The sequence below is a fragment of the Podarcis pityusensis genome (assembly GCF_964106645.2).
Source record: "Podarcis pityusensis genome assembly, chromosome: 6".
NCBI classification, from domain to species: domain Eukaryota; kingdom Metazoa; phylum Chordata; class Lepidosauria; order Squamata; family Lacertidae; genus Podarcis; species Podarcis pityusensis.
The window spans coordinates 81,673,842-81,695,770 of NC_138030.1; the positions used below are offsets into that span (position 1 = coordinate 81,673,842).

General features: G+C 42.8%; 1 protein-coding gene and 1 long non-coding RNA gene across 5 annotated transcripts in view; one reads left to right on the forward strand and one right to left on the reverse strand.

Moving 5' to 3' along the window:
- Positions 1–21,929, forward strand: part of LOC308479833 — a 48,941-nt gene that overhangs the window by 2,181 nt on the left and 24,831 nt on the right. For both annotated transcript variants that reach the window (XR_013987836.1, XR_013987837.1), the window contains exon 2: positions 8,418–8,496. This is a non-coding gene — a long non-coding RNA (uncharacterized lncRNA). The remainder of the gene's footprint in view (positions 1–8,417; positions 8,497–21,929) is intronic.
- Positions 262–21,929, reverse strand: part of LHX9 (LIM homeobox 9) — a 37,955-nt gene continuing 16,287 nt past the window's right edge. For 2 of the 3 annotated variants that reach the window (XM_081010788.1, XM_081010787.1), the window contains exons 4-5: positions 10,217–10,419; positions 1,388–7,619 (exon numbers count right to left, since the gene is read on the reverse strand). In XM_081010788.1, coding sequence (XP_080866914.1) covers positions 7,362–7,619; positions 10,217–10,419 — 461 coding nt within the window. In that variant the 3' untranslated portion in view covers positions 1,388–7,361. The other variant, XM_081010789.1, reaches the window with a different exon arrangement.

A 21,929-nucleotide genomic window follows, 5' to 3' on the forward strand; every position in this document is an offset into this window, starting at 1 on the left:
GAACAATTTCAAGGCCTTCGTTTCTGAAGTAGTAATAGCATTTTAACCTTCATAGCTGAAATTCAGCTATGGGTTGGATGGCGCACAGATCAAGTCTTCTATTATTATTATTTTAAAAATTGTGAAGTGAATTTCCTCATTGCATAGTGAACATGTAAACTTATTAGGGATCGTTAGGTTAACACCTTTAATGGTGTTATATGCTGTATTATGTTAGCCTTCCTAAAATGATGGATAAAATAATGTAGCAGGAGGGTAAAAATCCATTAGCCATTGCCACCTTAAATACTGGCAAGGAACAAGGGTGTATTCCTCATCCACAACTCTCTCTGGCTGCTAGAAAATCTCGCTGGCTCCAAAATTTGGGAGAAAGAATTACACCACTATATCAAATGTTTTTTTTAAGCCATTGGAGAACAATCCAGCCAAATTAATCATTCTACAGTCCCATAGATTTCAATGGCAGAAATGCAAGCTGAAAGTTGGCTGGATCATGCCCATAATTCATGATGGATATTGTCAGTTGTGAAGAAGAAAATGGGAGAAGAAAATGAAAAGCAGGAAAAAATTCCAAGGAAGTCATTTTACATTGTGCAACGTCCTTCGTTTGCTATCTAAAATGGTTCCCACACCCTTTGTTTTGGTGGGAGGGAAATGTACTGTTGCACCATTTTTGTTAAATTAAATTAATTCCAACAGTTATGTCTGTGTTAACTAGGTTTGCATCAAGTAAAATATTTATTAATGAAACTACTGTACAAGAAACATCAAAGCGAAATGCATCATACAGAAAAAGTACACTCTAGGTGACAGATGAAAAAGTGCATGCAGATTGCTTTAATTTTATTTATTTTTAAGTCAGAAAACAGAATACTAATCTTGATCCCTATTGTCTTGAATTGGTGAGAATTTTCTTCTCTGAATTTACAAAATGTCATTGAACATATATGACTAATACACATTGGCAAGCAAGATGAATGAATTTCAATTTTTGGATTTTATTTTACAGGTATTTTTGCTTGACAATTGTGAGTTCTTTTAAATATTGTGTTTGTTTGTTTTTTAAGAAAGGAAGAATCTTCTCATATTGGACTGGGTGGTACTGCCAGGTTGCTCTGATGCCATACACAGCCTTCAGGTTTTTAGTTAGACACCGTCAAATAACATATGTTGTGTTAACATTCAGGAAATGACATTGAGTCTATTTTTAAAAAAATTATTTTTGGCTCAATAAATTTTAAATGTATGGTTTATCATAACCTAATATTGTCTTTGTCTTCACTGCAGTGGATATCCGATCAAACTTTCCCCTTCTTTTAATACTTTAGGGAATTTTCAAACGTCGGGATGTTTGGCTGTAATGCCCCAAGATTTGTTCTCCCTGAAAGAAATCATAGTGACAATTTATTAAACTACAGAGCAACCTGGCTTTTAGGGGTCTGTACTTTTAGATTGTGCTCAATATACCTAGCAACTAAATTGTGATGCATTTCATCATCATTATTTGTTATATTTTTCATGCAATTACTTCCGCTTCTAAAGTGCCTGGGGTTGGGGGTTTGGTTTATATATATATTTTACTTTTAAAAGAACATGGTCAACCTGACCCTAAACACAAAAGGCCACAATCCAGTACGAGTTGCTTGTGATTTACAACATAATCCTATACACATTAACTCAAAAGTAAGCCCCACTGAGTTTAGTGGGGCTTACTGCCAAGTAAGTGGGTATAGGAACGCAGCCTAAGTCCCACTAAATGCAATGGCATCCATTGATTTCAATAATGCTTCATTTTCACTAACATTTTGGATTGTACCCCACAATAGCTTAGAAGTAGGTCCCACTGATTTTCAATGAAACATAAACTTCCAAGCAACTGACCCAATCCACTTGAAGTTAGTTGCATTTGCTTTCAATGGGACTTGACATAGGCTAGTTGCAACTACTTTATCCAATTCATTTCAATTGGATTTAAGCACAACTAATGTTCATTGCATCAAAGCCATTGTGTTTAGCATTGCAGCCTAAGACAGGGTTATAATATCAAATCAGTGGGGCATTACTTTTCTTTTTTAAATAAAAAATAAAGCCTCTGAAATTTCATCATGGATATGTACTAGGAAGCAAAAACTTAAAAATAAATCCTGTTTTAATATAGCACTAAGATTACTGTGTCCACCATCACACACTCACACATACAGTAAAAGCAACACAACACACTGCCATGGGTAAGACTCCATTAAAAAAAAAAGATGAAGACAAAAATTGATGGTAAATAAAACTCCTTCAATTCAAAATGGTTTATTCACACAAATTTAATAGGATATATCACAATTGTTTGGTCCATAAATATTTAGGGGAAATAGTTTCTATACAATGCATTTCTCAATAAAACAAAGAAACATGGACAATTTTGCTAGACCACTTAACTGTACTAGAAACACGAAGCTCAATATATAAGATTATTGAATTTATCAACTATATCCGAAAGAGTGCACAACTGCTTTCTATGACATGTTTGTCCCCTCTACCAGGATATACACCATAAAAAGAGTTTCAGAAATAAGAGGTAAAACAGTACAAAACTAGTGAGGTGTCAAAAGGGCTTAAAACAGTTAATTTAACAAACAACACATATATATCCTGATTTTTTCCCCCACAAGCTTACTCCCAAGTTATCGCATAAGGCACATTGTAGAACTGAGTTATAATTAGTCTACTTAATAAAGTAGATCTATAGTACCATATAGTTGTTCTGTCAAAGAACAAAATTTATAAGTATCAATATTTTTTTTTTTGTACCTGTAAAAGTGTATTAATAAAGATCTCAGCCTCTCCAAGGTTGTTTGGTCTGGTTAGTGGTAAATGCCCATAAGGTAAGAGAAACAGGAAACGTCCAAGGTTGGCACCTCAATCCTAAATGTATCAACTTGGAAGTAAATTCCACTCAAGTCATTTGAACTTACTTCCATCTAAACACGCTTCAGGTCAGCAAGCCTTAAGCGTTCTAGAAGATGATGACCACACTTGCTAAATATATAACGACAAAGACACATTTTCCTCTGTTACAGTGTTAACATCTCTTCCATTGTTTTTTTTAAAAAATAAGCTACTTTTCTGTGCTAATTTTCTAAAAACCCTGAGCAAAAGTTACAATAATGCACTTTAATGTGGGCAGTGAAGTGTCAGTATGTATCCACGCATTAGTAGAAAACAACAAAAAGAATTCCTTTTTTTTAATACCAAAAAATAAAATTTAAAATGAAAAAGGAGTTTCTACTGAAGGGAGGTTCGGAGGAGGAGGAGGAGGAAGGGGTAAAATCCAAAGTACTTGTGCAAAAGTTAATCTTAACAATCCACCCAAAGCAATATCTTCTTGGCGGATTTTGGTTTGGTTCTGGAGTGTCTCCCGTGTCTAATTAGGGGGTTACTGGAATAAAGGATACAAATGAACATTCACCACTGCCCAGACCATTCAGACTTTTAGCTTAAATTAAAAAAATAAAATAAAAACAAACACTTGCAAATGTAAACTAGGAAAGGTATTTCCAATTAGCAATGCATCCACAAGGCTTCTGAGTTTGGCAGCTTCAATGATTGCCAGCTTTAAATCCCTAGGGGTTCCCACCACCCCAATGCATTTTCTCTTCTTCTACATTATTTTTTAAGGGGAAACGCTAGATTTAGCACAGAGCCCTTTAATTTAAATGGGTTCACCATGCTTGGATATGTAGCCAGTGTGTCTATCAATGTACATGGTAGTGTGTTTATTATATAAATACAAGTATACACACGCATAGATAGAGATATGAACTGACGATTTGTAGAGGGCATCGTTTAGCAAAAGTTTGCCTTGATTCTCGCTCCTTTAGAAGCCACAGAACAGAACTTGGTAACAGCTAGCAGAAGTTCTGTTGATTTTAATGGGCCTTGTTTAACCAGGTCTGGTGCATGTTTACTTGGAAGTAAGCTCCACTAAGTTCAAGTGGGCTGACTTCTAGGCAAGCATACAGCTGCAGTCTTACATTTGCTGGTTTGTGCCTTTTGAAGTTAATACATTAACGTGGCAGACAGACACCATCTCATGGGAAAAAAATCAGAAGGATGCTCAAAACAGCAATGAATACAAGATACTGGAATCAGCTTTTAAACGTCTTAAGAAATTATATTTTGCTTATTTCCATCTGTTACCTTAATAGTGGGTAGGAACACTCGAGCCAGAATTGTGTTTGTGATTTTGTAAAAGAAAAACCAACAGCACCTCCTCCCTGATCTCAGGTATGTTCCACCCAGTCCCATTAGGACTTTAAAGTGTTTCATGTATGCTGGATTTCAGCAGCAGGAGAAAAACCCCAGCTCAGAAACGTTTCAATCTTCAATTGTTTAGCCGCCATCCCCAAGCCTCTTAACCCAGAGCAATCTAATTCATTTCAATGGAACTAGCCCAAAGCAAGCATATAGAGGACTATAGCCCTTTTTATAATACCCAGGCTTGCTATGAAGAAATATTGTCCTCAAACTACCCAGATGATGCAAGCTCTATTCACTGGCCCTCCAATTTTAAACACTTTAGGAGTGATCCAGCCAAAGCTAAACCTAATGAAGACTTCTAGTAGTTCTAAGGGAGACAGATTTAACTCTCTTGCTGAAATCAATGGGACCCAAAGTGTTTAGTTTTGTGTGGAGTGCGCCAAATACTTGTTCCATTCTAAATAAATGAAATATTGATTGGATATTTGTTTGCTCCGAACAGGGGTGCCAACTTGAATAAAATATTGGGGAGGAGGGGGAGGTTAGCCCCGCCCAGAATAATTGATCACATGCCACAGTGCACACACACCATTTGAATGGCCCATCAATTGGGGGGCGTGGCCCCCTCAAATATTTTAGGGGGGGCGAAGACACACACACACTGCCCCCTAGGAGTTTGCTCATGTGGCTCCGAAGTAAAACCCACTCATCTGAATTAGGATTATTCCCAAATGTGCATAGAATCAGGGGGGTTGCATCTAAAATGGGTATGTTAGAAGAAAGTCAAGTTGGTGCTGTCTAAGCAGTAGGAACTTCACAGCTATGGAGTGCGTAAACTCAGCTGGGGTTCTAAACATACCAAAGAGTTGTATAATTGAACTGTGGAGTCTTTCTCACACAGACACAACTTCTGAAAACAAATTGTCACTTCCTTCTAGGGAAACTCTGGGGAAACTTTCTACAAATTCTTGATGAAAATGTGGTAGAAGGAAGTTGGATCTGGCCTTCAAGTCACTAGCTAGTGACCTGAGCTGGACCCAACCATCCATCTAAGAAAGTCTGTAGGACTTCCCACCAGTGACTGCTAATATGTGAAGACTTGATTTTGTAGTTTCTTGGAGTTATACTCCACCCTACCCAGGACACACTTTCCCCATCTGATTTCCTAACTCACCTACATTAGGCCTGATAATAACTGTGCAAACTTCAATTAAACAAAAAAACAACAAAAAAAACCCTACTGTTATGCATTAACAAAAATCTTACAAGGGTTTTGTCTGCATAGAAAATAAAAAGGAACAAAATTTAAATGTCCTGATCATAAAATAATAGCCAGCATTGGTGACCTATAGATGCTTTTGGACCCCAACTCCCATCAACTGATGGTGTCTGATGTTGTCCCATTAATCTCTGGAGGGCATCACTTAAGTTGCCTCTGCTACAAAATGAAGATTAGGAACCTAAAACCTAAAGTTGTTCCCATACAATCTTTCAGTGGTGATATACTGGTGTTGATTGAAAATGGCCACAGTGTTTTATACTAAAAAAAACTGACTGGCCACAGAAGACTAGGCCAGAGTGAGATCATACTGACCTCAGGATATTAAAAGCACCAGACCATCTACAAGTCAAGGTGCAGATGGTGGTATTTGAAGGGCTGAGACCCATTTTTACTTGCAAATCAGCCCTACCTCCAAGATTCTTGATATCCCCATGGTTGAGGGGAAAGGCAGACGCAGATCTCTTACCATACCCCTATACCTGAGGCGGGGTGGAAGGAATCATTATTCCAAGTAATATGGAGATGACCTCAGGGTGAAAGAACTCTCTGAGTATTGACTCTCTAGTACCTAGTCATCTGTCTGCACCCCAGTTCACATCCTATGCAGTAGCTACTTTCCCCTTCCGCCTTTGGGGGCTCTCTTTGGACAGCACCATCAGTCAGCTGCCTGCCAGGCTGGCAAGTCAGCACACACCACCACTCTGGTACAACTGGCAAATGAGTTGGAAAAGTGAGCCACCATGGACCAAAGAGGAAAGAGGAGAATATCTGACATAAGCTCAGCAGTCACACATGTCATTGTGACTTGCAAACTGTTAAGAGGTATATACTCCTGACATCTATTTTAATCGCAGGAGCTACCTGTCTGCACTTTTGTAAATGAGTTGGAACTCCAACTCCCATCAGACCTAGCTGCAGTCCAAACAACATCTGGAGGGCCACAGGTTTCCTATCTCCAATTCAGAGGCAGCTTTTAAGGCTGCAAGTTGGACCGTGTGCATACCATACATTGAAAGCACATTTATACTACTGTAACAGTCACGGTTCCCCACCACAGCAAGAAACCTGGGAACTGCAATTTACCTCTCACAGAGCTACAGTTCCCAGCACCTTTAATGAATTACAGTCTCCAGGATTCTCTGGGGGAAAGGCATGTGCTTTAAATGGAGGGTGTGACCTATCCTCATTTACATAGAATTATGTTCAGCTGATGTCAATGGGAGGCCTAGCCCTGTTATGTGGCAGAAGGGAACAACTGCCTCAGGTGGCAGATTTGGGGGTGCTGAATTTGCTGACCTTTACTGCCAGACTTTCTTTCTCAGGCATCAAAACACCTCAACCTTATTTGACCGACAAGAATTTCTGACATGTTTATATGTTCTTTAAGAATAAGCTTGAGGATAACAATCCATGCCTTTTTTTAAAATAACACAATTTTCTGACTTCCATGGTAACCATTCACCCACCCCCATAAAAAAAAAAAACTGGAAATAAGGAACATACAATTTTAAGAGGCACTTAATAGAATGATTCAATAGTTTCCCTTTAATTAGGCAGTGGTTTAAAAAAAAATTCCAAAGACAATTTAGAGACAAAGAATACGTAGTTGTAGAACAGAAGTCTGTTACTGCAAACTCATTTACCAAGTGGCTGCAGATGCTACTGACCAAGCTGGTTTTCCCCAAACATTTTGTGGGTTTGTTTTTCTTTCAAAAAATAAAAAGTCTTGCAAATAATATTATTAATAATATAATTATAATAATAATGGAGAAAGAAGAAGAAGAAGAAGAAGAAAGTAAGAATATTTCTCTTTTTTAAAAGTCAAATGTTAGAAAAGGTTTGTTAAGGTAGTTTGTGAGGGGCTTCCGGAATCGTGGCTGTCCAAGTTAGAGGTCACTGATGACACTACAGTGATAGTGGGATTGGTCAGGTCTGTTAAAGTGGTCGCAGTGCCGGGTGGAGTGAGAGCGCCGCTGTCTGCTGAGGGCGGGGCCGGAAGCGACGTGCCATCAGCTTTATCAACACCCCCATTCTCCTGCCGCAAAAGGTTCCTTCTGAATTTGGCTCGTGCGTTTTGGAACCAAACCTGCAAACCAATCCCAGTTGATTTCTTTACCAATGTTTGCCTTTTGATTTTGATGGTTTTCATAGAAATCATAGAATTGTAGGGTTGGAAGGGACCCCGAGGGTCATCTAAGTCCAACCCCCTGCATTGCAGGAATCTCTCCGTTTCTCTCTCTTTCGTAGCAGCTTAATGCATTTTAAGGGGTGTTTCGGTGGCCCTTTTATAATTATTATTGGCAAATCCTCTCTTCCAGGCTTTCCACCCATCAGTTAACTCTTTTGATACCAACTTGTCTTATGGGAAATGCCTTCAGGCCCTGTATGTTGTGGGTGATCCTAGGGCATGATCACTTCAGGCACAGCACTACCGAGGCGGCTGTGGCGCCTTCGTTGCTTCGTCTGAACTGAGAGGGCAGTGCTCAGACTACATGGGGGGAGGGCCTTGATGAAATCTATAATCCACACCCACTCATCCACCCACTTTTAAGCTTAGCTAAAAGCTCAGGCCGCCTGTATCATTTTTACATCGTAAAAATGTCCCTCAAAACACACCAACACACAATACTTTCCTGCAACTGTGCATTGCAGAGAGAGTTTGATAGAGGCAGGCAAGCAATCTTTCAGAAAAGCTTGCTTGCCATTACTGACCTTCTCCCTAAGGAACCTCTGATATGTTCCTACGAAGTCCCAGCTTCCCTGGGACACAGCTGGAAAACCACCGATCCACATCATAATTGGAGTCATTATTTTTTGGCTTAGATTTGTTCTGTTTAGAATGCTAAGCCAAAATCTATAGCTACTAATCCATGTCTTTCTCCAGGATACAGTGAAGCACTTCTGGAAACTGACCTGAGAAGTTCTGCTCAACTATTCATGCTAGAAGATCATTGCTTTGATGGGTATGTAACTTAGCTCTTTTCTCATCTCTGCTACAGTATCTGGGTTTGCTACCCCAAACACAATTCTTAGGGTGGAATTCAGTGTCACATTATGGTGATTCTCCTGTCATCCCAAGCATTCCTACTTGCCAGATGGAACTCCCCTCTCCTCCCACCCCAAACCCCCCACAAACTGTTCTGGGGGTTCTCTAGAACTCATTGCGCGGGTTCACATTCATGCAACTATTTAGTTGAATCCAGCCCTCAGTGTTTTATCCACCAAAGTGGTCCCATCAGTGCAAGGACTTCCACCTGCACAATGGTGCTTTGCCTCCTCTCCTACCCCCCCCCCAACTCTCCCAAATTATTTCTGGGGGGTCTGAAGAACCCTCAGAACAGAGGAGTGGGGTACAGGGAAGGGAATTTATTTTGTGCAAGCGGAAGTCCTTGTGCTAACTGGTTAACTTTTTTGGACACAGCCCTAAAAGTTGCATTTGGGGTGGTTAACTTACACAGACATTTTAAAACATGAAGAAGAAATGCAAAGAGAAAGAAACTATCTCCCAATAATGAACTACTTTTCTTACACTCTTTGTATTCTGTTTCACTATCAGGTGAGTTACTGCTTTTGCTCAGACACTACTTTGCATATACTTTGCTTAATTTTATTTAAATATCTTCCATTCATTGGTGGTGGTGGTGGTGGTGGTTGATGGTTTCTACGAAGCTGGCTTACAACATACGATAAACTATGGGCAATTTAAAGGTATGATTAATTTATTTTATACAAATGGGGGAAAGCCGCCATGAGTCTAATTATCATTCTTGCATGGTGATCATTTATTTTCACTGAGTAACTCAGTAGACAGACCTCAGATCTATCATATTCCCAAGAATAACCCAAAGTTGATTAATGGGAAACATTCCTAAGAAATGCTCAGTTTGTGGGAAAAGTCAGGTTAAAGGTGGATTTCCCCCCCCCTACATAATCAGCAAACCTGTGAGATTTATCTCTTGCTGGATTACACTACTATGGGCTTCAGGAGTAGCAGAGTCAAATGTTTGAATGCGCCCCAAGCAGAGTGAAAATTGGCATGTAAGGGAGAAGACCAAGCTAGCACCTCCTCCCTGACATGCTAGCTCTATATGTGGAGACAAGTTATTTTTTTCTGGAAGGACACTGCGGAAATCTATCCCCTGCCCACATTCTAAAATGGTACAATCCAGCAACAGATGTGTCACATGGGGCTGCTGATCATGCATAGCAGCCCTCCATTCTGTTTAATAGGGAGGCCCCCTAACGGACCAAAAAAAATGGGGAACTTCCATAATGAAAAATTACTACAGGGGGAAACAAAAGTTTGCACTCAATGGCTTGACTGGATGCCCAAGGATTGTAACTTTCATTTGCCTTCAACAAGCCTACTAGTTCTTGTTTCGGTTAAGAAGGACGCTACATGAAGGTCCTACCCTGATGAGAGCAGAAGATCTGCTCTTCTGAGGGCTGGGTGCTCCTTCTGCGCTGGGAGGTGTTGGCCCTGCAGGGTAGCATCATGCTTCCCTTGAGCATTCCCTCAGTGCATTTGGATCTGAAGTTATACATGTTTAGCCCTGAACCCTCTGTATCTTTGGAGGGACACAACTCAATGAAGCCTAGCACAAGGGCGATGGAAGGCATTGGAAGTAAGGGATGTGCTATTTTGAAGTGGAGGGGGGACGTTTTGTAATGAAAGGCTCTTACCTGCAGAACTCTCTTAGTTAGGCCCGTCTTCTGGGCAAGCTGCTTGAGGTCCTTGGCATCTGGGTTGTGGTTAATAGCAAAGTAGGACTTCATGGTGCGGAGCTGGTGGTGCTTGAAAGAAGTGCGCATGCGCTTGGTCTTCTGAGATGGGGGATAAGGCTGCTGGTCTCTGTCCAGGTGGTCTGCCTCGTTCTCATTGCAACCTGTTTGGAGAAGCCACAGAAAACGCCCAAAGAGTTGGGTGGAGATCCTACATGAACATCTCAAGCAAGCAGGTGTCATGGAGGGGAAGGGCCATAGCTCACTGGGAGAGCCTCTGTTTTGCATGCAGAAGGTCCCAGGTTCAAGCTCTGGCACTTGCAGGTAGGGCTGGGAAAAGACCCTTGCCTGAAACTCTGGACAGCTGCTGTCAGTCAGTGTAGACAATAATGACGTACATGGGCCAATTGTCAGACTCAATATAAGGCAGCTTCCTATGTTCCTAAACCTTTTTTAGAAAATAAGGGAGAAGAGACGGCAAATATATTTCCCCTAAGTATGGGATTAGATGTTTACCAGGCCCATATAATACTGTGGTGTGTTACATTGCCTGAATGCAGTCATATTACTACCCTCTGCAAAGAGCACACCTATATGTCACACCAGATAAGGTGGTACAGTATTGGACTACCACACTTCAGACAACAGGTAAGGGGAAGTGCATTTTTGAATGCTCTTGCAGGATTAAAATAGGAATAAAGGTGGTGCCTGAATGTAATATACTAATGTATTCGAGAGAAAGATTTAATATAGCATACCCTGCAACATTTCTCCAATGAAAATAGGGACATCCTATTTTTTATTATTATTATTATTATTATTATTATTATTAATACCCCACCCATCTGACTGTGTTGCCCCAGCCACTCTGGGCGGCTTCCAACATATATAAAAACAAAATGAAATGTTAAACATTAAAAAAACTTCCCTATACAGGGCTGCTTTCAGATGTCTTCTAAAGGTTGTATAGTTATTCATCTCCTTGGCTCAGGGGTCGCCTACATCCATACCCTCCAAGATTTCTCTGGTGAAAATAGGAACTTCCTAAGGAAAAGTGGGACACTCCAGGATCAAATCAGAAACCAGGACAGCTTCTGTAAATCTGTGACTGTCTCTAGAAAATAGGGACATGTGGATGGTCTGACATAGACCTCTCCCTGATGCATTAGCTTACAATATGCAGGGAAGCGTTTTGTTTTATTCTTAACATGGGGAAGCGTTAAGAAATATGACACGGCCATTTTCATTCCATGGACATAGCTAGGGGAGTGCAGGGGGGCAGCTGCCTCTCCCAAATCAAGTAAACATATAAAAATACTTAACAAAACTGACCAACTGCATCACAGATAACTCAGTTCTGCCCCCCCCCCAACATAAAGCCTGTCCCCCTAAAATAAATCCTGGCTACGCCCATGTTTCGTACCTTGCATTTAAATCACCACGATACCACTTTAAACAGTCATGGCTTCCCCCGAAGAATTCTGGGAGCTATAGACCCCTATTCCCCACACAGAACTGCAATTCACAGAGTGATTTATCAGACAGTATCTGTTCTCAGGGAATTCTGGGAATTGCAACTCTGAGGAAACGGGTCTCCTAACAACTCTCAGCACCCTTAACAAACTACATCTCCCAGAATTCCTTGAGCGAAGCCATGGCTGTTTAAAGTGGCATCATGGTGCTTTAAATGTGTGGTGTGATAGTGGCCAGGGAGAGAGAGAGGCTCCACCAGCAAAATGCTGAGACAGAAGTGGTACAGTCCACAATTCTCCCATTTCATTTCACATTAAACCCCAGAATAGTAAGCGAAATCACTTGTGGGTGCAGGGGGAGAAGTGCTGTTTAGGCGGAAGTGCCAAAGGGTCCACCTTGGCCTTTTCCTGTTTTAAACATTTATTATGTTCACTGCTTCCACATCTGTTAAGGGAGCCGGTGTTTTGAGAACAAGCCTGCCAGGTTTCACTCCTTTTGCATTATTATTTAAGGGAAGCCTCTTCCCCGGGGGCAAGGAAGAGCTTTGCAGCGTGTTCCCAAGGAATTGTTTAAAATCTCGCTCAACATTTTGAACAGCAAAAGGGAGGAAAAATTCACTCACAGAAATCGGCCAACTGTGGCAAGAACTGAACGCTGCACAGCCCTCTCATGTGCTGCTGACATCCTGAGACCCACTTCTCTACCTGGCACAGGAGGGGGCAATTTGCACCAGAGAAGGAGGAGGCCAAAAGTGACGGGAGCAGTTAACCTCCCCACAACCACCACCGCTCCCCAGAAGTTTGCCCAACATTTCTCTGATTAAAATAGGGATGTCCTATTCAAATAATAATAGTAAATACATAATAATAATAATAATAATAATAGGGTTACTCCAGCACCAGCACAGAGGCTTAAACATGACCTCTGCCCTGTCTCTCCCTTTAGTTCTCTTAAATTCTCCTCCCCTTGGCCTCGGAAATGAAGGAGGTGTCAACAAGCACCCAGTTTCTCCTCTTCCATGCATGAGACTCTTAATCTCATGGCTGTGAGTTTGAGCTCCACGTTGGGCAAAGGATTCCCACATTGCAGGGGTTTAGACTAGATGATCCTCGTGGTCCCTTCCAACTATGATTCTATGATTCCTTGCCTCCCAGAACTAGAGCAAAAGCCTGGACTGGATCTTCCTCCCACCTGCACCTGCCATACGTAGGACTACAAGCATTGCAATCTGACAAGCATTCCCTGGATGGATGCTTACACAAGAGCTTTTGCACTGCAACTCTGATAATGCATCTTGCTTGTCTGAGTGGAGGACAGAGGAGCTGCACATGAGGGGAGCGTGCACAGAAACCTGTGATTTGCGTGCGGCTGGAATGTAGCCCTGCCAGTGTTGCCCCCATTGCTCGGCCCACGTTTGCCTTTGGCTGCACGCCCGCTGGCATGTGCCTCCTCTCAAATGTGGCAGATGAGGGAATGTGACCTTCAGGAAGGGTTCCCCATCCCTCACACACACAAACATTACCAGCAAGTTTGAGCAGCAGCTTCAAGAAACTGGCATATAGACTCCCACATCCTGGGATAGTTAGTTGGTACAACGTGAGACTCTTAATCTCAGCATTGTGGGTTCAAAAGATTCCTGCATTGCATGGGCTTGGACTAGATGACCCTTGTGGCCAACTCTACAATTCTATGTCTTTAGGATTAAAAATGTGGTTGGTCGGTTTCGTGTACACGCGATGAGCTGTGACTCCCGGCATGTGTGCATTCTAAGTAAAACAGCCTGCATCTCAGATTACCACGCAAGTTGCATCCTAAACCTATACTGACATGGTGGCAATAGGAATTCTGCACTGTGTAATGATGCTGTATACCAGGCCTGTGCAAATTACAAGCCTGGATATCAAGTGCAGACTGGCTGCCATTAAGGGCAGCCTATCAGGAGCTGGGCACATCTTTTTGTTTCACTGCCTTCCAGAGATTTTTTTTGGGGAGAGACCAGTAATCATACTCAGTTTGACAGATCCCAGTTCTGTAAGCCTGGCCTACATGCATACTAAACCAGGTCAGATTATGAAGTGATGAAGAGTTGTTTTGTATAGTATAGGATTCTAGGGTGGAATTAACCCTGTAAGCAATTCACACACAGCTGTGGCATTGAAAGTCCTGTGTGGGGTAAGAAACAGACATGAGTTGTTGCCTCATGCCTGCCACCACAACACTTAGGAAACTAGATCACACCAAGTCAGATCATTAGCACAGTATTACCTACACCAACGGAGGAAAGGTTATTCAGGGTTTCAGGCATAAGAGTCTTTCCCAAGTCTGGTTCATACGCAGCCACAGTATGTAGCACCTGCACAGAAGTAACCTTCTGATTGGTGGCTCCTCCCTGCCACATATGGAACACAAATGTCTGCCACAAGGTCCACATATACCCACAAGCCTCATTCACCCTTGCCCATCCCTTGCCCGTCCTTTTCCCGACAGCAATTGGCCTGATGGGTCAATCCTACACACACACATGCATGGATTCTCTCTCACTGTATGCTCTCATGCACCCATCCCTGATAGTCTAGTGCAGAGCTTTCCAAACTGTGTGTCGCGACACGTTAGTGTGTCGGCTGCAGTGTGTAAGTGTGTCGCGCGAACATTCCCCATGCTCCTCCCGGGGCTGGAAAGGGGTTAGTTTAACCTCCGGTTTGCTAGCAAAACTGAATTCCCGTGTCGCGAAATGATGCATGTCTAAAAAGTGTGTCACCAACATGAAAAGTTTGTACAGCTCTGTCTATTGCCTAGGATTAGGCACTTTCGCAGCTATGACTCACTCTTTGAGGAAGGGGCGGAACTCCATGGCAGCGTATGTGATTTGCGTAAGAAACATCTCCAGGGCTGGAATGGGGAATGGGTGCTCCTCATGCATGCACCTTTATTTCCTTTTTTGCAAGGTCCACGGAAAATTATTGTCATTAAAAATTACCAGCCTGTTTTTTCTTCTTCTCATTTTAATCCAGATTTACACTTCCCAAGGGAAACTTGCAATATCATCAATCCATTTACAGTATTAAGTCCCCATCTCAAAGCACCTACAGTTTGGATTCACAAATGAATAGGTGGTAGTACTAGAGAAAAAGTCCAGTGTGGAAGCTCCTGCTTCAGTTTCCAGCACTGATAAAACAGGAAGAAGAATAACCAGTGTCACAGGAAGCTCCTTCACACTTCCTCTTGTTCTGCTGCTTTCCCCGGGAAGCCCACTCCTTACTGATGAATTGGAGCAAACGCCAATAGGGTTTCCCACAGGTTGACGTTGGCTCTGATTCAGCGGCAAAGAGCAGGCTTCCCCAGGAATAGCAGCAGGGGGAACAGAAAACCGTTCAGCTTTCTAGGCATGGGACAAGCAAAGTGGATGAACTCAGGGCGTCTGAGAAATTTGGTTGTGCACTAACAGCACAAATCTGTGCATGCACGCCCAGACGTAGGCTCAACTGAGTTCGGTGAGACTTAACTCCTGGGTAAGTGTGCATGAACTGCAGCCCCAAACTGATACATATATTAATTAGAAACCATGGAAAAACTGACTGCAAAGAGATAGCATTGTCAACTTTAATGTAACATAATGGTTCTTAAACTTTGTACTGGGGATCACTATATTCCAGCTTGCTTTCTCTCTGTGAACCACCTTCTGTGTGAAGGTGCAACAAAGGTCAGCTTTCCTCAGTTGCTTACAGATACCAAACCTGATTCTGCCCACTTGGTTCCTTTTCTTAAACATCCTTCAGATATATATATATATATATATATATATATATATATATATATAAACTTTCCCACTGTACTGCTGAAGAAGCAAACAGTTTCAAGTTTAGATTTTTACAATTAAAAAAATGCCTTGCCTCTTCATGTAGTGAAAGCTGCTTTAAAAGCTCTGGCTCTTCTGTATTTTCTTTAACAATTTTTTCCTGGTCTCAGGGATTATTTGAATGCATGGGGCACTTGAGCCAGCCTTTCACAGTGGCGCTGAGAAAAGCAGCTTTAAAATGCTGCAGGTTATTTTTTTTTTCCTTTTGGAAGGAGAGGGTAAATGCAGATGTGAGATGCTTTTGCCTCTTTTTAATATATAAACTGTAAAATCTAAGTCTCCATGGACTGATGTAATGTGCAGAGTATAATGTATGCTTTTCCAGCTTTTTCTCAGGGGTTGGGGGTTGGCTTAAGCTTTGTGAATAAATCCAGCCAACTGTTGGGAAGCAGTCCAAGGTGTCTCTCTGTGTGCAAATCAGATGATACACACACACTCACACATGCTTTAAACATGGACTAATTAAATTCCTTTAGAGCCAATCATTTCAATTAAACTTAATTCGCATTGTTTGCTCTGTGACATAAGCAGGACCATTGAAGTCTCTCTTGCTGTTCCCACATTGAACAGATCCTGAAAAGTGATCTAATTTTTCATGCTAAATAGTTAAAACAAATCTGCTTCCCCCACTCCTTCCTAAATGCATTGCATGATATCAAGTCCTGTTGATCTCTACAGGGAATCTTTCCACATAATAGGATCAGGGTGTTAGAAGATGGCTAATTTTGTAGGTTACCAGCTCATTTTATTCATTTTTTAGCGGTGCAAGATAAGCTACAATGTCTGTAGCAACTAAAGACCCATGAAACAATGGACTGCGATAGACTGTTTTTCCCAAAGACCTAACCCTTTTGAGAATATTGTTTTAGGTTTCATGATGCAGTGGCTGGTTTTGTGCAGAATGAAAATCGACTATCCGTTCTAAACCAGTTCCTCTCATTTCACCAGATGGTTGTGTGACTTATTCTTAGCATGTTTGGGGCTTTCCATAGACAAAATAGTTGAGGTCAGAGCTAATGTGACACTATCGCCCCACTTAATTTGTTTGTAGAGTTCCAGTCATGCTCAGTCAGTAGAGCATGAGACTCTTAATCTCAGGATTGTGTGACCAAGCCCCACATTGCGCAGAAGAATCCTGTGTTGCAGGGGGTTGGACTAGATGACCCCTGTGGTCCCTTCTAACTCTACAATTCTATGATTCTATGAAAAGGAGTATAATCTCAACCCATTTCCACTACCTGTCTGTCCCTTCCTCTATGTTGCACATCCTAGAGATGAAACTAGAGCATTTCTCTCTACAGATTCACCAAGGGATGAGGAATACATTTTAAAAAAACACTATTTTCAGTTCAGATGTTTCAAGTGTAGGTTGCTGAAAATATTTCATTTTAATTTGATGAGCTGTAAGACACCTTGGGAATCATATGGTCAAATGGCAGCGTAAAAATATTGCAAATACTATGGACTAATCTCCTGCCAACCTAACAGTTCGAAAGCACGTCAAAATGCAAGTAGATAAATAGGTACCGCGTCGGCGGGAAGGTAAACGGTGTTTCCGTGCACTGCTCTGGTTCGCCAGAAGCGGCTTAGTCATGCTGGCCACATGACCCGGAAGCTGTACGCCGGCTCCCTCGGCCAATAAAGCGAGATGAGCGCTGCAACCCCAGAGTCGTTCGCGACTGGACCTAATGGTCAGGGGTCCCTTTACCTTTACTATGGACTAATAGCAAACTCATTGGATAGCCAAAAGGGCACCCTCCATTCTCAAGACAAGAGGGTGGTTATCAGCAGACTCAAGAAAAAACCCCAGGTTTCAGAAGTACAACATTGTTTTTTAAAAGACACTTGGGGGAGTAGGTGGGGGGAACAGCCCAGTGCAGACTCAGCCTGCTCATTGCCCATGGATTGCTGCTTGAATGTTGGAGGGGAGAATAGAAAACCAGGAGTATTGGCAGGGATGGGGAAAATCTGCCCATTTCAGCTCCTCTCCATTTCTTATACTTCCACTCAGTTTTCTGCATTTCCATGTTGGTTTCCAGGGGCGGTGGGCAGGCAAGAATTGTTTAAGTCTTCACAAAAAATTAAAAAGAACCTAGCTGGCTACAAGGGCTCTTATCCTGCTTGGTTCTCTTGCCTGCCGTGTTTCCAAGACAGGACTGTGGCTGATGCCAGGTTAGAGCTCCCTCTTGCACAGACACACCCTGAGTTGGCTGCTTGGTGGATGCCTTTCATTCGAAAGCATCTCTGATTGGCACTGAATGGGCCAGATTAAGCATCCGCAATGGCACTGTCTGGAACGGAGAAGCCTTTTGTATTATTTGGGAGCAAGTTCCCTTCCGGGAATCCTGTTTCCAGATTGTTCCTATCCAAATCCCACCGCTTAGAAGATGGCATCTGTTCTCTTCCCAAGACAGGCAGAGGCAGTGGTCTCCCCTACCTACCCCTTTCTTTGGAGGCAACACTACTTTAAATAGAGATGCCCTGGCCAGGAGAAGAAATGTACCAGAGAAGGACTTGCAGGGGGTTGGATTCGACGACCCTTTGGGTCCCTTCGAACTCTAGAGTTCCCTTATTCTAACCCAGGAGCTTTCTCCTCTCCAGAGAAGCAGCAATAGCAGAACTGTGATGAGAAGACACAGCACCAGGTTGCATGTTCTGCAATTGGGCTAGGGATGCCTGCGGCCTTCTGTTGTTGGACTCAAACTCACATTTTCATCATCGTCACCAGCATCCCTCACTGGGGCTAAAGGAAGTTGGAGTCCCAAACATCTGGAGGGCACCAGGTTGAGGAAAGTTGGCCTTCACCCTATCGGTTCCCTTCCAAAACTATTTTAAGAACAACACCTTGTCCTCCGTATATTTCCTTTTCAGCCTAGAAGAGCAGAGCATTTGGTAAAGGGATCCCGGGTTCAAATTCAGAGCTAGAGACATTCACATATCTTTTGAAATCCCAATGTGGCAGGCAAGGAGGCTCTGACATGCATCTCCCCCTCCTGCTTGCTGTGTGGCACACCTGGAAGTCTGTGAAGGGGGAAGAAAACAAGGCTGGGTAGGGAATGGGCAAGAAAAGAAGCTGTGGCCAACCAGAAGAGTTGACCAATAGGAACATTGGGAAGCTGCCTTCTACCGTGTCAAAGCACTGAGCCATCTAGCTCAGTATTGCCTACACTGACTGGCCGCAGCTCTCCTGGGTTTCCAATGGGCACATTCCCAGTCCTACCTGGAATTGCTATTGGGGGTTGAACCTGGAACCTTCTGGCTCCAAAGCAGAGGCTCTGCCACTGAGCTACGGATGTTCTCTAGATTTAAATCTGGCACCCCAAGTTCTAGCGCCAATCCATCAATATCCAGCCATGTGTCCCCTGCAGGCTCAAACAACCTGCTCTTTTTCCTCCTGCGAAGGACTGCAAGGACAGAGGAGATGTCGAACCACATGATGCAGCTGGTGTGCTGCATTTGATTGAGGAGGGCCACATATTGAGCCAGCCTCCCCTAGAATATGAGAAAACAAGGTGCCGTTCTCCCGCTTCCCCATCTACAAAACATTCTGTAATTCTACAAACAGAAATGTCATGCATTTGCTTTCTTGAAGCCCTGTAGGCAGGGATGAGGGACCTGTTCCAGATCCTTCTAGACTCCATCTCCCACCATCCAGAGCCAGGAAGTCTGCCAGTCATGGATGATGAGATCTGAAGTCCAACAACATCTGGAGGACCACAGGTTCTTTGGCCTGTAACATTTGTAACAAACAGCCTGTTGATCATGCGTTAGGGAGGTCTCTCTGCCACACCACATATTCCACTGCCATCTTTTGCTACTTTGCATCAGGATTAGATGCTTGATACCAGCTCAGACTGTTTGTATATCTAGACCACTAATGTCTACTCTTACGGACATTGGCTCTATAGTCTCAGGCAGATCCCTGCAACTTTTGTCCCGCCTAATGAAGATGTAGTGGTTCCACCTGAGACCTTCTGCAGGTCACTTAACTATAGTCTCTCTCTCAAGTTCTTCTGCAGCTTTTGGTGCCATATATTCTTTTGGCAAAGGGACGTGGGTAGCGTTGTGGGTTAAACCACAGAGCCTAGGACTTGCCGATCAGAAGGTCGGCAGTTCGAATCCCCGCGACGGGGTGAGCTCCCGTTGCTCAGTCCCTGCTCCTGCCAACCTAGCAGTTCAAAGGCACATCAAAGTGCAAGTAGATAAATAGGTACCGCTCTGGCGGGAAGGTAAACGGCGTTTCCGTGCGCTGCTCCGGTTCACCAGAAGCGGCTTAGTCATGCTGGCCACATGACCTGAAAGCTGTACACCAGCTCCCTCGGCCAATAAAGCGAGATGAGCGCCGCAACCCCAGAGTCGGCCACGACTGGACCTAATGGTCAGGGGTCCCTTTACCTTTTTTTTTTGGCATTTGCACAATCTTCTCAGGTTTCAGCTACGAAGTTACTGCACTCTCAATTAAAAGGAGACTTCTAAAGCAATGCCTTTGTAACACCTTGTCAGGAAAAGGAAATTGCCTGGACTTTGGAGAAATTCTGATAGGCACTTGCCTTTGTGATATTTGTCAGCTCTGGACAATATATTGTCACAAATAGTCTCCAAGTAAAAACACTACATATAATACACATCACATAATATGGCAAAGGCCTTACATTTATGCTTAAGGTTCCCACAACATGCCCCCCACTTGCTATGTCACAGAAATAACTAACATTGACTGCACAAGTGTACAATAAAATATTACTATAGTGCAAGATCACAATCTATTGCATAGTTAAGCCTAGCTGAATGCATTGATTTTTGCAGGCAGAGTGTGACAAAGAAGGCAGAGTGACTTTCTCCTTGCCCCTGAAGACGTTCACTATTCAATTTAATTTTCCTACTGACCACGCACACTAGAGGAGTGGGGGGTTGGCCAGACCTGCTCTTGTGCCTTTAACAGCTGTTATAAGCTGCAAAAATCAGCAGCTGGAGCCTTTTTGTAGAACGGAGATCAGCATCATCATTTGCTATGTTTGCCGTTGAAGCTATGGTTGATGTCAAAAGCAAAGGGGCTGGCAGAAAAGTTGGCAATCCTTCCTTGCTATAGAATTTGAACTCTGCCTTGCACAACAGAGACTGGCACTGCAGGGAGCAATTTAAAGTCACCTCCGTGTAATATGTTTTTCATTCATCCCAACCCTTCCTTGGAAGCACAAGGTGGACATAATCTGAGGCTGCTGTCCTAAGCAGACACATTCTCTGAGCAAAGCATTTAGGATCAAACTTCATGAAACTATATAGGACTTACCCACACTTCCTCTTGTCCTGCTGCTTCCCCCCACCCTGGGGAAACCACTCTTTAGCACTTAATCAGAGCCCCTCAATCGTGTCCCCTCCCATTGCCATTTGTTCTGACCTATCGCTAAGAAGCAGATTTTCCCTTCGGAAGGGAGCTGGTCAAGAGGAAAACCACTCTGACCCATGCTTTCCAGGCATGGCACAAGAGGAAGTATGGACGAGCCCATAGTCCTGCCTTCACACGTGTGCGTGCACACACTTCCCTCCCCCTCATAATTATAATATTTTGCTCCTCGGATCAACGTGTTGCATTCCTTTTTTAAAAAGAAAAGGTTGGGATGACAGCAGTATGAGTTTATTAAATCCAGGTATCATGATGAGTAGAATCTTTTCCAGTTTTGTTGAATGGCTTTCAACTTCCCCCTCCCTATATTAAATCTATTTTAAACCACTTGGTATCCCTTTTTAGAACAAACCAGCTCACTTGGACTGCGGTCCTAAAAAATTATATTCAGGAGTCTACAATCCTATACACATTTCCGTACATTCATGCAGGCATGCCTGCAAACTGGACTGCAGGTCCTCTTTTCACATACCTTTTTAAAAAGGTCCTCTTTTTAAAAAACATAGAACTAAAGCAGAAAATGGAGAAAACCCTAATTTAAAAATAACTCCATCTACAATGTTTGCCACCTGATTGCGTGTGTGTTTACTCAGAATTAAGGCCCACAAGTGAGACCTGCAACAAATTATTGCAGTGCAGAGTGTTACTATTCAGGCTTCCAATCTGGCTTTATTTCGGGACACTCCATTTTGTTCCCTCCCCCCCCCCCCCCCCGGTAGCTCAGCATTATCATAATGTGCTGGTCTACGCTTGCACACTTAGGGTTCCCCCCACCAAAAAACCTTTGTTCTACTTTTACAAACATTAGGATTCTCTCAAGCATGCTGATAACTTCCCTCTCATGTGTGGCTGTGGCTGTTTTTGACTACGAAATAGCCTGCACTTAGAGAATGAGCTCAGTATTAACATGGAGGGTTGAGCCCAGTGAATATGACCTCCAA